This window comes from Orbicella franksi, chromosome 2, assembly GCF_964199315.1.
Source record: "Orbicella franksi chromosome 2, jaOrbFran1.1, whole genome shotgun sequence".
Taxonomy (NCBI): Eukaryota; Metazoa; Cnidaria; class Anthozoa; order Scleractinia; family Merulinidae; genus Orbicella; species Orbicella franksi.
In genome coordinates, this window is record NC_138146.1 from 21745072 (window position 1) to 21769737 (window position 24666).

Sequence of the window (24666 nt, forward strand, 5' to 3'; positions counted from 1 at the left end):
GAAGGTATTTATCTATCTCTGTAGCACAGTCGGATTCAAAAACTAAAGGTCTTCCTCAACAGTTAGTCAATCTTTGCACTTTCATTTCTTTGTAGCTTTTGCACAAAAAATTCTATGTATGTCCAATCTCGTTCCCAGAGCCTTCGTTACCCTTGTCCAGCGGAACGGGAAACCGAAGACCTCTGTAATACAGTGTTTCAGCTCGATATTTCATTGGCCATAAAGAGAGCTTGCGCGGTTACACCGGAAGTTGAAAAACAGTAAATTTGTTCCCAGACTTCGGTTTCCCGTTCCGCTGGACAAGGGTTACGAAGGCTCTGGGAACGAGATTGATGTATGTCAAGAACGAGTTTAAGAACAAGAGCGCAAATTTTGGATATATTCCAACATTTTAAGCGAACTTTAAGCGACGTATATTGCTGTGCTGGGAGCCGCGTAGCAACATTATCTAAATCCAAGTCCAAGTTAAAATTCTACTGTCAGGTGTATGACGAATTTAACATTCCTCTAATCAAGTGAACAGCAATTACTGCGGCTTGTGAAAGTCACATGTGAACTTTGCAATTCTTTCTACACCCTTATCTTTACGTATGACTTCAAATTTATTACTTATAATTACCAGATAAATTCTTTAGCTTTTTAAATATTAATATACATCTATCAATTAACACAAAAGAAAGGGAAGAATGTTAAAACATCCAACAATCACATGAGCTCAACATTTTGCCTTCACTACACCACCGTAAGACAGCGAAAACCTATGAGAATGTCACAAGGTGCTCAACATTCCCTGTTTACAAACGCCCTAACAATGATCCTTCGCGTTTTACGCTCGTACCGAGATCTCTCGATTCACCGTGTCGGCAAAATATTAATTTGTTTTAATTCAGATTATCATAAACAACTCCCCGGGAACCCCATGTGAAAAGGTCGGGGGTGCTTGTCGGAAAATTTGAGTTAATCCCATAAATGAGACCAATATAGGCGGTGCTCGAGCTTTATTTGACCCCTAAAAGATACCACTTTAAAAGGGATAGACAGAAATTTAATTATTTCTTTGAGTGCAACAACCCTAAGAGATACCCTGAGAGCTTAAAACTCCTTAGCGAGACGACGAGCCTCTCCAACCTTTTCACTTGAGAGTCGCCCCCGGGTAAACAACACTTTTCAAGTTAGTGTATCACCAACTGTAGCAAGCCTGCATGCGTCGTCTAAATATTTTCAGTTAGTATTGATAGAATAGATAATACAAGTCAGTGATGTGTACAGAAGAGGCGTAGAGAAAAGATGGGATAAGGAGTGAAAACGGAGCTACTAAAATTTACAAAATACCTCAAAACAATCATTTATAGTCTGTATTAATAATAACTTTTGACTTAAAACTCTTTTTAACTTATACATCTTAGTTTCTCTAGTATATAGTACTTTTAATATATGTATATATTATTTGTTGTAATAAATAGTAGTTATATTAAATAGAAGACTTGGAGCCCATTTCAAGCGTGGAAAGCCTGGATAACGTTACTCTAGGAAGTTAATCAGCGCTTTGCCAACGACTGTGGCAAGTTCTTATTTTTACGTTTAACTGGGTTTAATCTAACGCAGCTAAACGGTTATTGGTTTATAAATATTGGCAAATCAGGACGCGAGGTACAAAATCAAAACCGAAAAGGACTAGCTTATGTGACTTTCCCGCGCTTTTAGAGTGAGTTCTGAATGGTTTAAAGGTCTATTTGCATCTTTACAGAAAAAGCAAAAAGTAAAAAGTGAAGTGCTCTTCCTTTCTAAATGGTTGGTGCTACTCATGCACTGATATCTCAAGAAGCGGGTAAAGAAAATAAACTCTAGTAAAAAGGACTGTAAAATACTTAGAATTATTCTGGTACCAGATTTTTGCTCGATTTAGCGTCCAAAGCGTGACACCAACTTGCGTCACGTCGTTCATTCAAATATAGTGTGTCAGAGCGGTTTTCAATCGAGTGTCGTAAAACCAAAACCAAACTAATTCCTTACCAATTAGACTACTCAGTCAATCTCAAATCGTAGTGATGCCAAAACCAAAGTAATTACCTTATTACTCTCGACACTCATTTGAAAACCGCCCTGGTCGATTTTGGAATAAATAGCTGAAAACTGAATAGTACACAAGGCAGTGTTATATATAGTTCTGTTCCATGCTCTACCATGCTTGGGTGTAAGTACTTGATAAGCACGGCAGTTCTAACTAAGTCTCGATAATCATACATATACATTGTCGATAACGGTATTTCTTAAAGTATACACAATTAAAGCGCACGCATCTCAAAGTTCTACAAAATAGATTAAGAGCACTCTTGAAGGCTGTATTCTAATCACAGTATTTCCTTATCAACGAGGCCGTGGGGAATCAAGATCGAAAAAAAAAATCAATAATTCTTTACAGCCCAGCAGCGATGAAATTGTCCATGAACAGTGGTAATGAAACTACAGCCTTCAAAAGAACGGGTGAATAACTTCATTCTAAAGATTGTGCCCTCCCCACCCTATCCCTGTTTCAAGAATAAGCAGTATCACACGCTATGACTATTATTTAGACTACTCTGGCAATATTTCAACTAATTTTCTTGAAAGCTATAAGCTCGCACATGGAAGCAAACGACGAAAATCATATTAAAAACAGGCTTATGTCACTTCAATTCCAAAGATTCCTTGCACTAGCTGCCACTGCAAGCCATTTTTAGTACAACTGCAAGAGTAATTGTCCTCTTTCCCTCACTCCACCGTTATAACGTAGTCTCCAAAAAGTTTGCATTAGTTCGTCGACCGGTCAGCGGCTGATCAGCGCGCTCAAAGTTGGAGCTAGCGGGGTGTAATGTCTCTGATGCGGCTTGTTTAAGCGGGTTTCTCTTTCGTCTCCCAGTGCGCGGTTTGACAGATCCCAGAAGGAACTCCTCTTCCTGAGAAATGTTAAGACCCGAGTCCGACACCGAAAACCGAGACTCTGGACCCGAAGATTCAACCGAGCGCGGTTTCGGTCTTCGGACAGCCTCGCCATTAACATGCACGGCTTGCTTGGAGAAGAGAGAAACTTTGTCATTGTTTCCTCTGTGATTATCTACATGGTCGCTTATGGTCCGGAAGTATTGCGGCCCATTTTTGCGGTGTGGACTATAAGGAGTCAGAACTTCTTCTGATTCCCTTCCATCCACTGAGTCTGAGGAAAGAGTACTTCCGTCTAAGTCAAAAGACGAAAATTGTGTCTGATACTTCCTGGCTCGCGGACGAGGGAAATTCCAGTACAAAGACGAAGAAAAGTTCGCTTGAATTTGCGAGTCGTACTCAAACGTTCTTGGCGGTTTCGGCGGCGGTTTGTATCGGAAACTTTGCCTGCCCTCGGACCTTTCAGTCTCGAATGTTCGTGGAGGTTTCGGGGGCGGATTGTCGTTTGCTCGGCTATAATCAAGTTTTGTGCTTATTGAGCCGGCAGATGTAGCCTTGCTAGCAATTTCCTGTAGTTTCGAGGTTTTCTCAGAGCCTGGTGAATCGGAATGGTCTATGTTCGCGCGAGGACGTGGATGTATGTCTATAACGTTATCAGTGCTTTGCTGAACAGTAGGAAGAGTGTAGTCTACCCAGCTAGCGGACACGCGCGTGGACGGCGCGCTTTCTTCTAAATCGGAATCTTCAAGGCCGCTCTCAGGGCGGGCTATCGGTGCTTTACGTGCTTCTGAAATGAGGGCAGATATCCGCCATAATGGGTGATGCACATCTGTTATGAGAACAAAGAAACCATTTACAGAATAAACGAAATGGATTAAAGATTTATTAAAGGTGCCTGGGGCAAATGTTCGTCCACTTAAAACTAGTTTCATACTTGTTAGTCGACAAAATTAAGAAATAACGTCAGTAAATACATCACAAATTGATAACAAAACGAAAATAGGCAAAAGAAAACAACACGCAAGCTTCAACAGGCAAAGCGAAAGTTGAGGAAAGGCACGTGGATAAAGAAGCTATAAACATGTGTTGGGACACATTTCCCTGATCTTCTCAATATTGATACACAAACTGGTTATATTGAAACTGCTCATTTTAACATGTAAATTTAAGGGAGGGGAAGGGTTTGTGATAGACAGCCACAGGGATGATTACACGCTATTCCATCTGTTTCCGGATTTATTGTTTACTGCCTAAGTAAGGATAACTAAGATCAATTATGTAAACAATTCAAAATAAAACAAGCGTTGTAAGGAGTCTGAGCGAATTGACTGTACAAAGCACGCTGCGCATGACGGGATGCTTTCCAGATCAAATTAATCAATCCCACTGTACATAGCAAGCGTACCTGGTTAGTTTTCTTAAAGTGAATGCATTTCAGAAACACAGTGACACTGCACAAAAATAAACAAGGCAAACAATAAAGATGCCATGGTGTATACACGAAAAAGAACAACATCAAAGCAAGTACAACAGCCTTATTAGCATGAGTCATCAAATTATAGACGTTCACTAGGCAACAGTGACATTCACCTCTAAAAATAACAGCAACAACGACAAAAGAAAAAAGAGCAAAATGAACACAAATTCAAAATAGCCTGAACGTTCTGGATGCGTACACATCATCGAGAAGACGAAACAGACAAGTAAAAACAGCACTGAAAAGAGAGTAAACTAAGCAGCAAAGAAGAACAAGTGAGATGCAAAAAAAAAAAGTAATGCTTTGATGAACATACAATACAATACAATACAATACAATACTTTATTTAACCACGCGACACTTAGGAGCGCAAGCGCTCGTTAAAACGTGTGCGTGAACTCAAAATTGTATAAAAGAAGAAAAAGAAGAAATAGGATTATATAATCTATGTAAATCTATGTATTTTTTTATTAGAGAGCGACAGAGAACAACGCCTACTATATCTAAAATTAAGCTTCATCACAGAGGTGTTTCATGTTTACATTTGTAATTCAAGAATCGTCACATTTTGTTAATGTTTTAATGACCTACATGTAAGGGTGTGCCGCGCGACATGTTAAACAATTAAATTAAGAAAAGCAATTCATTTATTTGTTTAAAGCAGTCATGTTTGTAGGAAAAATCGCCATTTAGTTTAGAGATTCTTCAGTCTGTCGGGGTTTTCTCAGCTCAGAGCTCAAGAAAGCGGCACCAAAATAAGGAAACGTAACACAAGTTACAATTAAACTTGTGACTGCGTGTTTCAACTGTTTATTCCTTGTATGGTAGCCAACTTCCTTAGCAGGGGCTGCAGAGAGGACCCTTTCGCTACCTTCAGTAATTTTAAATAGCCGACTTTTAGTGACACGATTCCAAGACCTCTACTGACTGGAAGTTTAACTAGAAGCTGGAGATGAATAATGGCAAGCAGGAACAAACTTACAGCTCGCTGTACTAGCCATGCTCGATGACAAACTGTACATTACCTTGTCTAAACTGTAGTAACGCTGATTTCAAAGCTGTCGAGGCTTTGCATATCAGCAGGAACGTCAAGTCCAACTTCTGCCGTTCAGTCAAAGAAGAAACGAAAAAAGAAACAGTTTACAGAGGGAAAAAAGGAAAAATAAACATAGAAGGAGCCGTTCAGTGAAGGGTAAAATTGGTCATGCACTCTGATAAGACATGTAGTTCAGTTTACTAACAATTTTAAAAGTAATGTCTTAAGAGAACACCTTTAGTATATGTTAATATGAAATGCAGTTGAGTTGCTGTTAGCTATATTCGGTTAACAGTTTAACATAAAACTTTCAAGTAATATATTCAGTTTTCGAATGATTTGTGTAGAATTCTCTCACACTTTTATGATTAATTTGGAAATGCAAAGAGACGACAAAAGGGTCAATATTTAAACGTTTAAGGGCAAAAAGGTGACAGTTTACTTTATCCTCCAATTATTTTTCCTTACTTTGCTTTCTTAGGGTTTAAAAGATTAAGACTCAAATGGAATACGTATGCACCGAAAGGAACAAACAGTCATACTGTAAAGAGGTTCACAAATGGCGTGGGGCTTCAGTGTCTTAACTTATTTTATCTTCTATTATAGTTTGGGGTTTATATTAGAATGCATTTGTCATGGTGTTAATTTAATGCGATGCTGGATAGGTTTAAAGACTTATGTTTAAATACTGAAAGAACAGCCTCTGTTATTTCTGGTGTGCTAATAAACAAATTTAAAACAAAACTTAACTGTAGCAAAGAAGAAAACAAACGATGTGATAACAAACACAGGTCAACCCAAACGCAGCGAATACTGTACAAGTCAAAAGTAGGATTAACACTACACTATGAGTTGGCGCAAAACACCACTACCACCAAGCAGCTAGACAGGCTTAGAAACCAGCATAAGCGTACAAAATGTTCATAGATACAGAGCAGTGGGAGAGCAAATTACTGGTAAATTTTATTGGTGTAAACATGATTGAGAAAACAAACAGGCACGTAACTAAACAACTGGAATCGAATACACAGAACTGGTCAGCATAATATGGAACCTGACTCCGCAGAACAACATCTTATCAACTTTTTTAAGAGTCCTGACCTCGCTCCCAATGTGTGGCTTCATAGCTCAGTTGGTAGAGTATCGCACCGGTATTCGCGGAGGTCACGGGTTCGAATCCCGTTGAAGCCCTGATTTTTTTCAGGCTTCTTCTTTCCAACTGCTTAAATTGGAAAATTTACTGCGATGATCATTCTTCACCGTCAGTCCTGACATATGTTTCCTCAAACAAAACTGGTTACGTAGTAAAGTAAAGAGTCAAGGACAGACCTGCTAGCGCCAGATAGTCTATCACAAAAGAAAGGATGTTGCGAGAAAAACAAACAAACAAGCAAACAATCACCCGACGTTTCAGACCGGGAAAGAAGAAGAATCATTTTTGGCACAGACCTGCATCTTAGATAATTGACTGAATCCGCGATTAAGGCTGAAAAGCTGCTGAGTAACATGAAGAATGCTGTTGACGACATGCGGACCGCTTGTCTTATTTCTGTCTGATCGGATAAGATTCGAGAACTTTTCAGTGCCTTAACAAAGCCTATGGAGCTTTGCCGAAAATAGTGCCGACTGTACACTGGGGTGGAAAATTCCAAGGAAAGAGGGCAAACAAAACAAACAAACAAACAAATTCTTCCCCAGGGAAAAACGCCCGGGGTACAGTTGAAAACAAAACCCAAAATGTAGGACGACTGCATGTGATTCAACCATAGTTAATTCAACAAAATGCAAATGACACACATTAAAAAGATATCTTAAAGGTAGTATAGCCGGGTTTAGACCAGGAAAACAATAGAAACACGACCTTACCGAGAGCCAAAGAATCAGCCGACGCCACGCTCTCCAGTCTATCCTCCTCTACAGCACGAACAGTAATCTCTACAGGAATCAATGGAAAGAAAACGCAGACAACAGAATTAACACAGACGATATTAACAGAGACCTTTCGCATCATGTCTACTGGACAAGGCCAGAGACAAAATTGCACTTACATGTAGTCTAGTCAACAATTAGATTTTGAGCTTGAGATTTTATCGCGTGATAGTGGACGAGGGCGCAGCTCGAATCAACGATCACGCGAAAGAAATTTAAATCCTCTCCTCACAGAGACGAAGCCGCCATCACACTGTTAGGCTACTCATTATCTTCAACAGAATAGTCAGCGAGTAGCGCAGCTAATAAGAGAGCGGCATTCGTGATAGAACACTTGTAGATTTATAGTTATGATCGATATTCACCTACAAGCTACTATTCTAAGGTCACAACCACTAAGCCCTCCTGGGCTACGATGCACCCTGAAGTATTTTTCCCCATAAAAAAACCCCAAAGACTTAATACTTAAGATATATTACCTAAATATATTGGAAAAATAGTGAGATATCAAATATTGACATTACCTTCTTCCAGTGATCTTGCGTCCGTGTGATTATTTCGCGTAAGGAAGTGGTTGGGTTCCACAAAACCAGTCGGAGGGAGCTCCAGCGTGTTAGGGCATGGTGGATCTGGGGCAGAAAGAACACTCTCCTCTTGCTCCTTAGAGGGAAGGCACTGATTAAGAGCCTTAAGAACAAAATCTGGCATATGGTCCTCCCACATGAGGCCTGAGATCTGAATCGTCTGGAAGTCCTCTAAGTCGGCCCAAACTGGTTCGTATATGGTTCCTTTTCGACCGCATCGACTGTGAACAGGAAACGACCTGCTTTTAAACTATAACGATCACGTTTGAAGAACTGACAGATGGACTAACTCACGTGCGGGCGGACGGGCGGACAAGTTCACTTGCTGACTGACTGATCGACTGACTCACTCACTGACGGACAGACAGACGAACTGACTGACTAACGTTACTAGTTTCAAATGAAACAACTTGGCTGGGTAGCAAACAAATGAAACACTTAGCTATATATCAACTTGAAGTTGATAAACGTACATTTAACTGATTGCTGGATGGACCGAGGGACTGACGAACAGACTCACTGACTGACTGACAAACCAACTACCTGAAAGATCGACATACGGATGGACTGACTGACTGACAGATGGACAGTTAGACGACAGAACGGACGAGTTGACTGACTGACTACAAGTGCATGGTAAACTGATGTTTCCTTCTTTTATTTGTCTTCTCACAAAACTTACCCTGGCACAGAGACCGTTTTGACAACATGAATGACTTTCCCGGGAGGGTAAAAAGTAGGCGTCTTGGAATTCTTGTTGTTAGGTAACTGAAAGTGTTCCCAGTCCGCCTCGGTATCTCGTAACTGAGCATCACAGTTGACGCACTTACATCCGTAACAACACACGAACGCCGAACGACACACACAACCACGCAGAATCTTCCACTGCAACAAAAACAGTTGGTTTGTCTTTGTTCGGTCGCAGAGTATGTACAACGAACAATTGCAGTTATGCACATGCAAATTTGGCCAACGTGACTTTTTCCGCGCTTACAAAGGTTATGATCTCTTCCCATGCTTGTAACCAACTGGATGTCCAAAGTCCCCGACACCCATTAGACACTTGCCGTCTAACAGAATAGACCTGCAATCCCGCAAGTCGTGCATTCAACAAGAACAAATGCAAAATCACGCAACTTAGAACAGCGTGGCGGAAAAGAGAGCTTTACAGTATATCAAACAAAAATGTGGAAAAGAGAGGAAAGAAGTACAACAGCAACAATAATCTGTGAGACAAACAGTGTGATGATACAGCGTACAACCAAGTGCATGTTAAAATGCATGGAAAACAGCCCATTTCTGGAAGTCGAATGTGAAACAACTTACTTTTGGAGTGGTGGAATATGAAATCACGGCCATTATCTTATTTCGTAGATCTTCAAGAGTGTAAAGACTTAATCTGTGGAGACAACAGAGTTGTTAACTGATCATGTTGATATCATGTACAACATTTCCTTATTTAGCACTCTCTCGATTTTTCTTAGAGAAGACAGACACAGCATCCATATCATTGTATCAGGATTAACGTGGTGTCCCTTCTTCACTGTCGATGGATGCTGAAAGTTTTGAAGAGAAAAGGAGTGCTTAAACACGGTTTGTATCGGGATCTATTTGCACATATAGTTACAAGATCAACAGCCATATTGATTCCTTGTTTAGCATACCTAGGAATCATGTCTTTTCCAATAACAATCGACATAACAAAATCACGGACATACTTCGCTGCATCCAGGCTGAAAAAGGAATGAAAATATTACAAGTTAACAACTCAACAACAACAAAATTGAAAGGCCAAGTTTGCGCCAGAATCCTAGTTGGGGGCAATGAGGAGAAGACGAAAATAAGATTGACCTTACTGCAACTAAATAAAAGATCTGTTTTCAGTGCTTTACTTGTTACTCTTCACCATTCACTCCTTTGCAGAAGGCCTACACTCAACTCGCATTCTAACTGAGCAGGCCACAAAATTCAGTCAGTAAGTCAGTCAGAAAGACAGAGAAACAGATAGATAGACAGAAAGTCAGTCAGTCCGTCCATCTGTCAGCCAGTCGATTACACTAGATCATGTTCAAAACAACACTTCAAACATGACAAAGATCTGTACAAATTGTACACAACTTTGGTAGAGAAAAACACTGCTGCATTCATAACAAAAGTTAGGTAAGTGTAATTTAAATTTCCTGACTTTTCCCCTATTTGAAAAAGTGATTTTCCTTGGGGGTGGAACCCTGAATAAAAAATCAACACGATCTATAGACTTGTGAATATTATTTCATAAAACTTGAATAATGTACAGCATGTACCTCAAAGTAGCTCCAGGTGGTGAGAAGGCATAACAGAAGAGATCAGGGTATGTCGGTCGAAGTAACATGGCTAAGATAGCTGCCGTGCCAGCACCAAGAGAATGGCCAACAAGAATAAGGCGATACGATTCAGTGTGTTTCTCCTGCAAAATAGTAAAGCCTCTTAGACCTAACAGGCTTACTGCTCTCGGTGTTTAACTCTGGTTTCTGTAGTATGAAGTGACTAAGAGCATTGCTTCCCCCTGGATGACATGCAGTCCATCACAGGTTACTCCTAAGCATTTTCAGGTTGCCCAGACAATCAGCTGGGAGATAAGCACTGTGAGAGTAAAGTTAATTGTCCAAGAATGCATTGCAATGACCCTAGCCAGCACTCAAATCCAGACCATTCGATCTAGAGTTCACATACTAACAGGGAGGCCGGGTGGTTTAGGGTACTGGATTTGACATCTGGAGGTCCCTGGTTCAAATCCTCCACCATACCGCTATCTGGAGTTGTTCTTGGTAGTCCTGAGTTCAACTCCTCAACCATGCTGTGTAAACAGCCAACCGGTCAGCCTCCCACCAGTTGGGATTCTTAACAGTTATGTTCTATTTGAAATATTTGTTTAATATTTATTTACAGTGTCCCCGATATTGGTCAAAGTAACATGTGCACCTTACTAATCAAAGGAAACTAAGATGTTATACTTTATTTAAACTAATCAGGCCAAAAAAAGTTGTGAATCAGAAATCAACAATCAACAAAATTTCTTACTGGATCAGAATTGAAAGCTTTTTCAAGAATACCACCCTCCAGTTTCTTCTTGAGGTATAAGGCAACCTTTATCATGCCCTGAGATAAAAAAAAAGAATAAGTCCATAATATTCCCTTGAGGTTTACAACAAATAATTCTTTTACTCTGACTGGAGAGCTTTGCCACAAATTTAGAAACAAATCAGTATACCTTGTGTCCAAACCAGTTTGTATCACCACCTTCTATTGGTATTGTTTCTGCATCAACAGTGAAATCTGTTAGGATATCCTGGAACACGAGAAAAATGATGCAAATTGTGGTGGATTCAAACTGACTCTTAAAGAACTTGCTACTTAGAACAAGACTTTGTTTTCATGACTGCATTTCAGTTCCTATTATGGGCAGGCTAATCTCTAACTGTTTACCTGAAGCGATAAAGTTCCTCTGATGGTGACCACAACTGCTTTCTTGAGATGATCCACACTTACAAAGAAAGGTGTTTCAAAGAGCTGAGGAAAAAAAAAATCACTGGCTATAAAGTAGTGTACAATGTGCCAAAAGGGAGGCACAGTGGTCTGATAGTCAACGCACTGGAGTCTGGATAGGGAAGCCCAGGTTCAACCCCCACTTAGGGTCAGTGTATTGTGTTCTTGCACTAGACACTTTACTCTCACAGTGCTTTAATGCTTGGGGTAATCCTGTGATGTACTACCGTCTCATCAGTAATCCCATAATGCAATTAGATTGCAATGTAACATGAAATTCATATCACGAAATCACTCAGTCATGAAAGGTCATTCTCTCTGGATTTGTTACTAGTCCCTCCTTCTCAAGCTTTCTCATCCTTGTGTGACCTTTTTTTCTTTCATACACTCTTTCACATCAACATGAAAGAGGGGCTGTTTGTAGACAGTCAATAGACCATATTCATATTCTTGGTATTAGACTGGAACTAGCTTGTAGTGGCGACTTATGCAGGGGGAATATCATTAAAAAGAAATAATGCTATTTGCATTTGAAAAGACTCTCCGCACTAGCCTTAGTCGTAAGCTAGTTCCAGTCCAGTACTGAGACTGTGAATATGGCCTATTTGCAATGTTTATGACTGCTTGTGGATGATCAAACATTGCAAGGTTGCTCAACTATGAAGAGAAGCTCCACTTTCACAAAAGACCAAAGATAACTAGGAATTAGTTCCACTAAAGCCAGTCCAAAATATGGACTCCTTGGCAGTAGGGACCTGAAAGCAGTTTACTTCTATACATTATTTATACATACAAGTAAGGATGTTCCAAATTGACATTAACTTACTTTGTTGTGATAGCTGACAAAAATAGCTTCTCTGTTGTGAATGTTAGCAATCCTCTTAAGTGCTGAGTAATTACAACGGCAGCAGTTGTCACTTTCAATATCAACAAACTTGTGTGATCTCGGATCTGGATGACGGCATGGATAACAACATCTGCAAGAGAAATCCAAGAATATTGATTATTTTCCTGATTTATAAACAGTTTTCAGTTTCACATAAAGAAAGACCATACACAAATGTGTACCACCAATTACATTGATTTCCTAATTGACAATCAGAAGAACCAGCACAGCAAAAATCAAACAAACAGATGAAGAAGATGAGGCATTAATGATGACGTCAATGATAAAAAATCAGTGTGTGCCCTGATACAGGATCATGGCCACTGGAGATAATAAGGCAGCTTAAGAAAGAAGAAAGATTGTATTACAAATAATACTGGACACGGTGGTTAGGTAGAAAGAATATTTTACCTAAAACTTTTCAAAAGCTTGCAACATCCACAAGCAACATTGCTCTTCATATAGATTGGCCAGCCATAAGCAGACAGTGCATAGTTCATGTAGTATACCACTTCCTTAAATAGAAGCAATTCATTCTGAAAATGAAAATGGAAAAATGAATACTATGGCAGGCTCCTGCCACATTGTACCCAATCTGGTTTCATCTTTCATTTAGTAAAGCATCAGAGAAGAATAAAGCCTTACATGTACATTATGGCTTTTTATTTCTAGCAGCTGATTCTAATATCTGTAGCAAGAAATTTGAAGCATGATGAAGACTCAAGAGTATTGCCTAAAACTCCTCTTGATACATGTAGGTTATGCTAGTTATAATCACACAAGCATGTACACCCCACGTAGCAAACTTTAAGTGGTCAAATGAACTGAAGTGGCAAGAACTGTTACCTTGTCTTTGAGGTTAAGTGTTCTCGAACTGTTTGTCCTTTGAAAGCGTAAAGATGATTTTTTAACACCTTTCTGCAAATTGCATAACAAGACAAGAAAACAATCAACATCATTTACTATGTACAAGACACTGCATTTAATAACACTACACTACAGTACAGGTGAATGCAGGAGCAATAGTTAAGACTTTGTTTATTTGCAAACCTGAGAATCTAAGACTTGCTGCTCTTCTATTGCTCTTATAAGGGCTTGGTGTTCTTGACGTTTTTGCTGCTTTCTTAGCAAAACAAGTCCAGCTGCCAAGTCTGAAGGAACAACATCCAGATCTTGAAAATACTCAGCGAGCTTTCTGATGTCAAAAAAGAAATTGTTGATTAAAGAAAGCAAATTTTGAACAATGAATTTCCAGTTTGAATAGTTACAGTGCATGTACAAGACCACTGTTCTATTGAAGAATTAGATTGTGTGCTCGAGATTTCTATCACTTGATAGTCAATGAGGACGCACACACAGAAATCAAGAGTGAATAATCTAATTGTTTTAGTATAAATCTACTTGTCGTTCAAAACTTTATCTAAATCCTGTTCACAGACACAGTTTTGAAAACGCCAAAAAGCGACCCTCATTTCGTTAACAAGGGCACACTGCTACGCTACTCACTATCTATCACAGAATAGTGAGTAGCGTAGCCAGTAGAGAATGGCATTCATGATAGAACACTAGTAGGTTTATACTAAATATATGTATAACTGAAGTCATTTAACTAATTCTTGGGAGGAGAACTGGACTGGGACTTCGACTGTGTACATGTAACAAAGAACTACATGGGTTTTCTGTTAATTAACAGTTATACTCCAGATTGTAGAACACATGTACTTTGACCTACTGCACCTTCCAATAAAGTTGAAGACATTTTCATCTCCTTGTCCTACTCCTGAACAGCAACAACAACGCTTGAAACATCCTTCCCAGCGCTTCTCATACTTGCGTGTAATGCTGTGTGATGCATCTACACTATCTTCTGTAAGTTGTGCCTCTCGAAAACGAACCCAATGCTTCCCAGCAGAATCAAATGCGCAATACACAATTATGATGACTGAAAACAAAAATAGCCAGTTGAACACAACAATGGCTCTTGCAATATATATTTCTGGTGTTAATTCGCATATTGTAACATCAAGAAATATCCATTTGATTCCTATTGACAGCCATAACAGCTCAATAATTGACAGGACAAGACGAACATAAAGTAACTGTGGTATGAGATTTCGAGGTTCTGTATCCATTATAGAGCCTTTTCCACTCATCCAAGCAATGGACAGTTCCATAATATTTGATGCAAAAAGAAGTGCTAGATATCCTCCCATAAAATAGTCTAACGTCTGTTCACAAATATGTTTATCTTCTTTATCGGCTTGGTGCATGTGATAAAAGCCATGGTAGATGCCTACAGACACTGACAAAACAATCATCCTATAAGAAGAAGAGAAAGAGTCAAGACAATTACACGCTGCAAAGAACAAGGGAAGAATGGTCTGCATCAAAATGATGAAAGAGCTAAGTCTCCCATTTATTGTACATGTAAAGAAGTCTGTGTCAGGCCAAGTGGTCCATACCACTGGAGCTTAGCCCGGTTTTACCTACTTTAGCATAGGTGATTAAAAGGTAAAGGTTAAGCACGTGGCTCATCAGGCTGAAGCTTATCCCAGTTTCAGTAGCAGGAAGCGACTAGGAGTATTTCTACTCCCCCCTGGAAGGGGAGTTAGTCCATCGCAGGGTTACCCCACAGCATTAAATTGGCCAGTACCTTGGTGGAGAGAGGCACCATGAGAGTAAGGTGTCTTGCCCAAAAACACAACACAATGTTCCCGGTCAGGGCTAGTTCTGCAGTCAAGCACACTAACCATGAGGCCATTGCACTTCCCATAAGTGACTACAGTGTAGGAGTATTTCTACACCCATCTGGATGGGATGCTAGTCCATTGCAGAGTTCTTCCCCCCCTTTAGCATTAAATGTAGTAGTACCTATTTGTAAGTGCACCTGGGTGGAGAGAGACACTGGGTGAGTAAAGTGTAATGCCAAAATACACAAACACAAAGACCCCAGCTGGGAATTGAACCTGGACCACTCAATCCAGAGTCTGGTTCACTAACCATAAGGCCACCACCATTGCACAATGTAGAGGTGCAGTGGCCTCAAGGTTAACAGGGGCAGATCTAGGGGGAGGGTGCAGGGGGTGTGCACACCCTTGAGATAAAGCCTTCTTCATATTTCCTTTTAAAATTTGTTTACTTCACCAGTCAGTTACGCCATTCCTTTGGCGTGCACCTCCTCCTAGGAAAAAACCTGGATCCGCCCTTGGTTAGTGTGCTCCACTCTGGACTGAATGGCTTGGGTTCAAGCCCTAGCTAGTCATTCTCTTGTGTGCCTCTCTAGCCAGGCGTATAAATGGATACTGGCCAATTTAATGCTGGAAGTAACCTTGCGATGGGCTAGCATCTCATCCAGGGGGAGTAGAAATACCCCTAGACGCTTCATGCTACCAAAACTGGAGATACAATGTAAGTGCTGGCCTGATGGGCTACTTGGCTCATATGTAGACTTTACCTTTACCTACTGTACATTGTACTGTACCTACAATAGCAACCTCTCCAGAATGACAATGGCCACTAAAGCATGTCCCAATGGCCATAATAACCTCTTGACAGAGGCCAGTTAATCATGGACTGACAAACCACGTATTCAAAACCCCATTTTTTATTGTAAAAGGTCAGAAACTTGATTCGTACAGCATGTTGGTCTCTGTTTCTGTTTGGTTTCTGTGTTGCTTATATATTCTGATTATGTTACATATTAATTTCATATGATACAATCAGCATTTTTTTCAAATTAAAATGTTGCATGCCCAAAAAAAACAGGTGTGATAATAACTACACCCGTACCTCCCCTTTATGGAGGTTTGACAATACAAATGTAGTGGACTGACTATCCTGAAGATGACTTTTAAACTAGTTAGTGGTAATCATAGATTAAAGAGTGCGTTCAAGTTTTGGTATTTCATAAAAAGCAAAAATTCTAGGAACAGCATTTTTTACCTGAGCTGTTAGGTAGATGTGAAATTGACCTCCCTCCAGCAGGAGCGAAAACAAGTGAATTGATCGCAAAGCACATGCATATGAGAGGGATTTTTCTTATTTATACATGTATTACATAATATTAGTTATGACTGATCAGCAAAAAACATAGACTGCAGTTGGTAGGTTGCTAAGTCTGTGTTTTACACCCAGTCCGTAGTCCAGTCCACAGTTCGCAGTCCACAGTCCATGTTTTATACTGACGGTGTAAATCGACACAAACAATGCGTGTTCTGTCAGTATGCAAGATGACGTGCTTTTATTACCAAAACTAGGACAATAATATTATTCTGTTTACGAACACGAGTTTGAATCACCTTGGCTTTAGGGGAACTACTACAAGACATTTTCACTTTCAAAATAAGAATTAAACATGCTGAATACAGGAAACTCAAATCAATTGATATAACTAAACTGAAAGAAGATATCCGCAATTCTCAACTATATCAAGACCCGCCTAATGATTTGAACATGCTGCTCGACTGTTATAACACGACTTTAAGATCACTATTAGATGATCACGTGCCCGTTTGTTCTCGTCATGTCTCCACTCGACCCAGGCCCCCATGGTTCAATGAAGACATAATTCAGGCTCGTAGGAACAGGAGGAAGGCCGAGAGAAGATGGAGGGCAAGTGGTCTCCAAGCAGATCTTGTAGTATTTAAAGCTAAGCGAAATTATGTCATACATTTGATGAATGAAGCTAGATGTACTTATTACAAGGAATTCATTGACGAGAACAGTTCGGACCAATCAAAGCTGTTCCGGGCTAGCAAGAGCCTACTAAATCTGCAAGCGGACAAGTCTCTACCACCTCACACTGACGCCTCTGTTCTTGCAAATGAGATGGGTGAATACTTCATCCATAAAATAGTGGCTATTAGATCAAAGCTAGCTGGTGACACGGCCTCTCCTGCGGTTACTGAGCGGGCGCCTCACGGTTCATCGATTAGTGATGACCTTGTCACGCTATCAGAGTTTCAGCCTCTCTCCGAAGAGGCTGTAAGGAAGATGGCTGTGGCTTCTATGAAGACATGTACTCTGGACCCTCTTCCATCATCCATCTTGTTGGTTTGCATAGAGGAGTTACTTCCAGTGATTAGTAGGATGGTGAACGTATCACTAGAGAATGGCTACTTTGCAGATGACTGGAAAAGGGCAGTAGTACATCCTCTGCTCAAAAAATCTGGTCTTCAATTGATAAACAAGAACTTTCGGCCTGTGAGTAATTTACAGTTCACGTCCAAACTCACAGAGAAAGCGGTTGCAGTACAGTTACAAGAGCACATGCTAGTCAATGGCTTGTTTCCAGAATTGCAAAGTGCTTACCGCCAACATAATAGCACTGAGACCGCACTACTCAAGGTGAAGAACGATCTCCTAATGGCGATGGATAAAGGTCAAGTTACGCTGCTGGTGCTTCTCGACTTAAGCTCTGCATTCGACACCGTCGAACATGGAATCCTTCTGGAACGTTTGAGGTCAACAATTGGATTGCGGGGGAAAGTACTTTCATGGTTTGAGAGTTACCTCAAGGGCAGATCGCAGCAAGTGTCTATCAACGGAACTCTCTCAAAGCCGTTTGATTTGAAGTGTGGGGTCCCTCAAGGATCGTGTCTGGGCCCGCTTTTATTTACCATCTACGTGAGTAAGTTGTTCCAGATTCTAAAACACCATCTGCCCTCCGTTCATACTTATGCTGACGATACTCAGTTGTATTTGTCATTTAAGCCCTCTGACTCTTCCAGTGAAGTCGAAGCTGTATCAGCCATGCAAAAGTGCATCTGCGATGTCCGAGCATGGATGAGGGAGGATCAGCTGATGCTCAATGATGACAAGACTGAGTTCCTGATTATAGGTACTCGTCAGCAGCTCTCAAAAGTGTCAATCCAAAGCATCAAGATTGGGCAGACTGAAGTCTCTCCTGTAGCCTCTGCGCGCAATTTAGGCACATGGTTCGATACGCATTTAGAAATGGGAACTCACATTACAAAGACTTGTAGTAGCGCTTTCTATTATTTATACAATATACGTCATATTAGGAAATATTTATCCAGAGAATCAACTGAGAAACTAGTTCATGCTTTTATTAGTAGTAGATTGGATTACTGTAATAGCCTTCTGTATGGAATCCCGGAATATCAGACTATGAAATTGCAACGTGTTATGAATGCGAGTGCAAGACTTATATATCGTGCGCACAAGTTCTGTCATATAACACCTCTACTCGCAGAATTACACTGGTTACCAGTGCGCGCCAGGATACATTATAAGATACTCTTGATAACTTTTAAAATTTTGCATGGCCTATCACCTAAGTACCTTTCAGATTTAATTAGTATTCAACAGCCTTCGTCCTACCATTTGAGGCGCAACGACAATGGTCGTTTGTTGGAAAGACCAAGTGTGAAAGCGAAGAAAACATTGGGAGACAGAGCTTTCCAGGTAGCTGCTCCTTTCCTATGGAATAAGCTGCCAAGGTCCGCGCACAAAGCAACGAACTTAGAATCTTTTAAGACTTTAATTAAGACATTTTTATTTAAGGAATCATTTCAGTTATCTTAGCATATCTATATCTTTATTTGTAATTATCTTTTACCCATTTAATGTAAATATTTTTTATGATTTTGATAGGAAGATTTGTAAAATTTTAGTTATTAATGATTGTTGTGATGCGCTTTTGAATATTTTATAGAAAAGGCGCAATACAAATAATAAATGTTATTGTTATTGTTAAAACACAAAACAGAGGACATGATTGTGTACCGAAGTAATCCTGTGGGAGTTGAACTCTTTTCCTGTGCAAACACTTTCGTTGGGTTTACATTGCATAGTTTGCACACAGAAATCTAGGCCAGCAAATAGAAACTACACATTTCCTCCTTTGCTTTATTCAGCAGAAAGCAGCATTGGTTTTGGTCGAATTAAAAAGAAAAGAGGGTACACAACATGGGGCCAAACTGCAGCTTTCTGTTTGTACCAAAAGTCGTACACATTTTGTGAAGACAAGTCTGCAAGGTTTTTAAATGCCAGACAGACTTCAAACTTTAAATAGACAACTTATCTGCTACAGTCCACAATGAGCTGCCTTGACACTTGAAGGTCCACAATACTGCATAACACTCAAAAGAAAACACACGGACAAACATGGGGATGACACCATTTGCCTCTGAAGAATTTCTTTTCTTTTTTTTTTTGGGGGGGGGGGGGGAATTGGTGTCCACAGAAAATACATAGTTAACACAAAACTCAAATTTTTCTACATTACTCGATTAGAACTTTGTTCTCTTAAACACAATTAGTCAAAAACATTTTGGTTTTCTTTTAATTTTTAACTTTTTAGCCTTGTAAATAGCATCTTAACATAAATTACCATATAAAGTGTTTTTCAAAACATGTAAACTGTGTATATCTACATACTTAATAAACAGTCTGTATTGTGCAAGCTGTGTCCCTCTGTTTGCAAAATACAACCAATGGATTTTTTGAATTTTCTTTTTTTGGCTCTGGAACATGCTGTACATTGTGCTCGGCAAAGAAGGTTGACATGTTTTCTTATGATCTCAACACACAAGATTAATAAACATAACATGGTCCAGAGAAGAGCTATCAATGATAAAAGATACATTGTATAACTGACAACAGCTTTGTCATGGGTTTTATTTTAATTAACCAACCTGCCAACAAAGTGCTGGGCATGGCAGGGTGCCCAATCAATTACTGTTTTTCACATTAACTGCATGAAGTTAGGTAGTTCAACACTTCTGTTAGGTTATGCAACTTGCCTGGCATGATGCTGGGCTACAAAACTAAGCAACAAGCTACAGTGTAGAATATTTTTTTGAACTCTCTGAAAAGAATGTATTCTTCATAAGATAAAACTTGGAATTGCAAATACAGCTTCTCTGTTTAATAAACGATTTTTAAGGCTATTCAACAATACATCCATGGGAGATGATTACTGAGCATGTAATACATGAACTTTTTTGGTCTAGCTTAAACCTAACACGACAACATCCATTTCACCAAATAAAAGAAACTTCTTATAAGTTACCATCAAGGGTCTCAAAATACATGTGCACTGTAGTGATTCCTAAATTTAGCGTACTAAAATTTATTTCTTGGTGATCAAGTTGCATTGTGTGGTTTGCAGTGACAGAGTACACACACATGTTATACATTTTCAAAATTGTTCCTATTTGCATAAATACAACAACTGAATTCTGAAAATGATATTGAACTATCAAGACTGACGCATGTAGAAATAAATGGCATGCAATGCATGCAGAAGTGACGACTTTTAAAAATTGTTCCTAGAAGATTGGAACATAAGCACACAAACTGATTCTTAAACTAAACTGTAGAATTTTTGTGTTACAAATTTTAGGGGTTTACATTTAGGGTAGTCCATTGGTAGCTCATTCAAGTAGTTCATGTACCAGGTCCATCTTGTTAGTCCATGTGCTAGGGGTCAGCAAAATGTACCAACCCAAAAGAAAGACTGATAACTAAAATAAAAAGCACTCTGCTGATCCTACAAACAGCAAAGGAAAGCTGCAAAGGAAAGCCGCAAAGGAAAGTTACTCTCTCTGAAATCGACACCAAAATATTTGGCAACACTAATTACCTCACCAGAAATTAATTTGTTGTTTTAACTGTATACTGTACTTGTCATATTGATTAAAAGCAGTTCACCGATCCTACAAACAGCAAAGGAAAGCTGCAAAGCCTTTACCTATTGCCTGTGTGACTTACTTCTCTATCTGAACTTGTATGCATGGAGGATATGTTCTTTTTTTGAGTTTGCCTGTGAACGAAAATTTATCCGATATTGTATAAACCAAAATCCACCCCTAAATCTTCTGCTAAAAGCTAGAATTAAAAGCACTCTGCTGAACCTACAAATAGAAAAGGAACGCAACAAAGGAAATCCCTGAGTGCATTTCACTTCCATGGAGGGGTAAATTGTGTGACATGAGCCTGATGGACATAAGCGCGACGAAATAAGTGAGAAATCACCATCCAAAGGAATGCACGCACGCCAGCTTAAAGCGATGACGTCACATAATACATCATCGCTTAAAAATGAAGAGCTTTATCATATTATTAGCAAAATCCAAATCGCAATTAACAGCAGCCTTGCCAGTTGCAAAATGGTGGTTGGGTACCCAAGACACTACTAGTAGCCAACTCCTAGACGGAGACTGTTCCCATCGCTGGCAACTCCTTGCAATCCAACCACAAGCCCCACATGGAAGGGAAAATAAGACATCTGTCCCACAGATAAAACATTGGAAAAAGAGGCAGGGAAAGGTTTAAGAGGGATTAGCCCAAAACTATGTGACAAGGTTTACATGAAAAATAACTATGTTCTCCACAAACTCTATGTTCACCCTAGTACATTTGTATGATTGTCACTAACTGTCCCACTACAATCCATCCCTTCTCTCGGTTTAAGTTTAAAAATCTTGATGTAGTTTAGAGCAAAACTCACATAAGGTGGGGGGAGAGCCTATAAGAAAAGCCCCCATGCCAACTATATTCATTCTCACATCAATGAATTACCATTCCTAAAGTAACTAGAAAAAAAGGACACAGTTCTGTTAAAATTTAAAATAGAAACAGTTTATCACATGAAGCAAAATCAGTCCTAATGATGTGAAGAAAATCAATCTCAGAATGTACATGTAAGACTGTAAATCCCTTTAAACCGAAGCAGCTTTGTTAGTGTATGTGAACACAAGTAAAAAGCATCAACCCTGACTGGCACAGGTAAATAAAATAATTTCATGTTAAATAAAGATTATAATTTTGCTGAAAGTGAATCAAACCACTCTTAAAAATAGCTACATCTATAATATTCCATTCCAAAATTTAATCAAACATTTTAAAAGGTGCGAAAGATTACCGGTATGTAAAAAATTTAACTAAGGTTATCAGTTAATTAAAAAGTTTAAACGCATGAGTTTTTATTGATTGTACACGTATATATAATTTTGATGGCCCAGCAATTGCTTCTAAACCACTTCTTGACAATGGTGAATAGTTAAAGATTTGCAATCACTTGCTACAAATGTATATAAGTAGGCCACCATCATGTATAAACATTCTTAACCAAGACAATGTCACGCTTTTGGAAAAAGCTGCCAGCTAATAAAAATTGTGGGCATTTATCCAAGCTTGAAATAAAATTTAATCTTCATGCAGACCGATGTTTGACAACAAAGCCACAAGAGTGCAGATGGTCGTGAGTGAAGGCACACATGTCATCTGCACATTCCACTAGGACATACATGTATGATGCATTTTTTTATACCACACATACATTTAAAAGTTGTTCACAGTTTTAAAGCGCTTCAGGGTTGTGCGCTAACCTGTGTAGCAAAATTGGGAATGAATCTCTCTTTTAATTTGAGAAATCTTGAAGTTTGTATACATAACTAGTATCAACATCAGTGATTACGATTTTAAGATATATGACAAGAAACCACAGCCTGGGAGCTTAGTGGAGATATTTGCAAAGGACACTGTGTTAACATATGTTTATCAATTTGCAAATTGCTCTATGGCAATACTGGTAAAATATATATAAACTTTTTCACTCCTTTAAATAATTACAAGGGATACCAGTAAGTTCAAAATATTAGCAGCAATATCAGACCCAAGAAAAACAGATTGGACATGCATGTAGCTAGTTTCTGAAAGGTTTTCAATTAATAAATAAAATATAAGCCTTAAGTTGTTTTGTGACTAAATTATGAATATGTACCACCCTGAACAACAAAATGTAGGTTATACGATTTCAACTGATATGTCAGTAGCTACACGTAAATGTGTACACGAACTACCATTTGAAAGTGGAACACTAGAACTAAATATGTTGCTTGTAGAAATTATGAAGAATTCTGGTGATTTATGTGACTTTTGTGCAATGTCTTGTACATACACTAGATCTGTGAATATTCATACCTTTGTGAATGAGATTTCGCTTTGGCTATTAAAGAGGTTTTCCTAACGACAAGCAACAATCAATAGCAAGTAAATTAATGGAACACTTTCAAGCTGAGCCACACCAAAAGCTGGGCGAACACAAACTCTCGTTTGAGTCCTCGACAAACGAACCAAAAGCTTCCTTTGAGCTCCTAAGTTCCCGCGAAAGCAATTTCTTGCAACTACAGGAGAATTTACAAGATCTGTATTTAATTGTTACATAGGAATTTTGTCGATGCGGACGACTTCGATGGAAGCTCGTTTCTCATTACTAATAAGCTCACTTAAAAATGGCTAAAGTACATCCGAAATTCGAGAAGTTACTTATCGTAAATGTCTCTAGCCGAGGAACAACAGATCATCGAAAAAACAAGATGAGCGGGTAAACAAATATTTTTCTTTCATTGTGGTAACAGAAGCTTGAAGTTGAATAGTTACAGAACAAAAGCAACGGACTACTGAATTAACCAAGTTTGTGACAGTATAACAGATGTCTCCGTTTGTACCTTTCATACGTTTTACAATTAAGAAGACTAACGGTCAATATCTTTATCCGCTAAAGAAGTAGTTTTAGCAGTGACATACTTAATATCGTTCATAACAAGATTACACGCGCTCACTGCCGGGAATAGCCGCGAAATTTGTCGGGCATATCGTATCATTTGGCTTAGCTAAAGAGCTTTCTTACGTTACATAGAATAAAGTTACCTCACATGTGATGTCTGGCAATAACTGCGAGCTATTAACACAGGGAAATAAAAACATTTTCTCACCATAATCCTCTGAGGACGAAAGCAATTCCAAACGGAATGACCAAATCATCACTTGCGACCATCCATCGGCGCTTAAATACAACAATTCCCGGCATATTTTGACATAAGGTCTCTTTAGAAGAAGTACATGTATACACGTGAATAACTAGGTTTGTACGGTTTTCCTCGCGACAGTTTTTTGAGAAGTAATTTCTTTTCGACAAAGGTGAACTAATCTATTAGGCAATTAACGTAATTACTCCAAAACTCCACAAAAGAAGAGTTTTTCTTTGTGCAGATAAACCAGTAACAACTTCTCTCAAGAAAGTCTCCTCAAATCACAAATACAACTTTAAAATTTGCATAAGTTTGCGCATGGGTATGGAATCTTCAGCTTGCCCCACCTAGATCGCTGGCTCAAAATTTGAAATAGTGGTATTTGATTGGCTCAAAAACAGTTTTCGGTAAATTCAAACTTCCAGAAATCGTTCTCGAGTTCTTTCATTCAGCACGGGTTGTTTTGAGTGAAATTTCTCGCAGGTTGCGGATATTTTTAGGAGATTTTAACAATTAAGAAGCTAACTGAG

At 39.1% G+C, this 24666-nt stretch overlaps 1 protein-coding gene across 3 annotated transcripts; it reads right to left on the bottom strand.

Moving 5' to 3' along the window:
- Positions 1-592: 592 nt before the first annotated feature.
- Positions 593-24481, bottom strand: LOC145478645 (diacylglycerol lipase-alpha-like). Of its 3 annotated transcripts, XM_081456741.1 has the most exons (17): positions 24101-24481; positions 14094-14675; positions 13407-13551; positions 13203-13274; positions 12768-12892; positions 12297-12447; positions 11411-11494; positions 11196-11273; positions 11006-11083; positions 10249-10391; positions 9610-9678; positions 9272-9344; positions 8628-8830; positions 7886-8166; positions 7299-7367; positions 5422-5497; positions 3660-3748 (listed from the first exon to the last, which is right to left on the bottom strand). In XM_081456741.1, the coding sequence occupies exons 1-16, from the start codon at positions 24193-24195 to the stop codon at positions 5427-5429; spliced, it is 2319 nt and encodes a 772-aa protein (XP_081312867.1). In that variant the 5' UTR covers positions 24196-24481; the 3' UTR covers positions 3660-3748; positions 5422-5426. The 3 variants fall into 3 exon arrangements, with proteins under 3 accessions (XP_081312865.1, XP_081312867.1, XP_081312866.1); XM_081456739.1 differs by lacking the exon at positions 5422-5497 and having other exon boundaries at positions 593-3748; XM_081456740.1 differs by lacking the exon at positions 3660-3748 and having other exon boundaries at positions 3764-5497.
- Between the last annotated feature and the right edge of the window lie 185 nt (positions 24482-24666).